General features: G+C 42.4%; 1 protein-coding gene across 1 annotated transcript; it reads left to right on the top strand.

The window, feature by feature from the left end:
• Positions 1-203: 203 nt before the first annotated feature.
• Positions 204-720, top strand: LOC119540895 (zinc finger protein 233-like). Its single transcript, XM_037844789.1, has one exon. It carries the CDS (start codon positions 255-257, stop codon positions 666-668), a length of 414 nt encoding a protein of 137 aa, XP_037700717.1. The 5' UTR covers positions 204-254; the 3' UTR covers positions 669-720.
• The last annotated feature ends 548 nt before the right edge of the window (positions 721-1,268 follow it).

Genomic DNA, 1,268 nt, shown 5'->3' with positions numbered 1-1,268 from the left:
ACCCACTCCCTTGTACTGTCCTTGGATTTTCCTTCTGTAAAGTAAACAGTTATCTTTAACAGTGAAATCCTAGGGAAATGAATTGTCAAATGTCCTCAAGGAGCTTTTTCTAAAGAATGATAAAGACTAGAACCACCTTCAATATACTAAGACTGAAGCACTTCCACGGCAGGAGAGCAAGGCGGGTACTGTCGATCCCTTTCGGATGCTCTGCCTGTCCAGGACTCTTATGTCCTCCAGAGGAGCAAAAGAAAATGACCAGGTTTCGGGAGGCAGTGACTTTCAAGGATGTATCCGTGGTCTTCACTAAGGAAGAACTGGGGCTGCTGAACCTTGCCCAGAGGAAATTGTACCAAGATGTGATGGTAGAGACCTTCAGGAACCTGCTCTCTGTGGGACCTCAAGCCTTTCAACCAGATATAAAATTACATTTGGGGAAAGAAGAGAAACTTTTGATGATGGAGTCAGAAATTCGATATGAGCATTCAGGACACAGGAATCAAAATGAGATAGAGAGTCTTCAGGAAGTAGCATTAAGATCTCTATTACATGAAGACCTTATATCCTGGCAGATGTGGGAACAATTTACAGAGGATTCCATTAGGAGTACTGAGGATTTCACATCCCACTGTGGTTGGAGCACCACTCTCCTGTCGGCATGTGAATGAGAACTCTGGCTAAGAATGATCCATTCTCCCCCAAAGGAAATTGACAATATCTACAAATTATGAGTCAGAAATTCCACAAGATGACCACTTAATTACTTCAACCCAATTTTCAGAAGAAATGATGGCCCAATTCCCAAGATTGGAAATGGATACTGTTTCAACAGTGACTTTTTAAATAAAATCTTAGAACTGTAAGCAAGCAGGAAATTGTAAAGTAGCCTTAAAATGTAACCTTTAGGAGGCAGGGCAAGATGGTGGCAATAGAAAGGTGTGGAATTTAGTTAGTCCTCTGGAGTAGTAAATAGCCAGGAACAACAAGTAAATAGTCTGGAACAAGTGCTGGGGACAACCATGACTGTCCACACATCATACACCAGCCTGGATTGGGTGCAATGGCTGAGATCACAGTATAAAAGCTGTAAGTAAAAGTTGTGGAACCAATACCCCTCTCCCCATGGGATGCTAAGCTGCAAAACTTTGCTGTGGGAGAAAGAAGCAGTCCCTGCCAGAAGTAAGCAAATATAGCTCAACCAAGTCCAAGTAGGGTTTCAGTTAACAAATGTGGACTACTGAATACAAGCTACAAACACAGAAAAACCC

This window comes from Choloepus didactylus, chromosome 7 (genome assembly GCF_015220235.1).
Source record: "Choloepus didactylus isolate mChoDid1 chromosome 7, mChoDid1.pri, whole genome shotgun sequence".
NCBI lineage: Eukaryota > Metazoa > Chordata > Mammalia > Pilosa > Megalonychidae > Choloepus > Choloepus didactylus.
The sequence above is the reverse complement of the archived record's forward strand: the minus strand, read 5'-3'. Positions and strand labels throughout refer to the sequence as shown.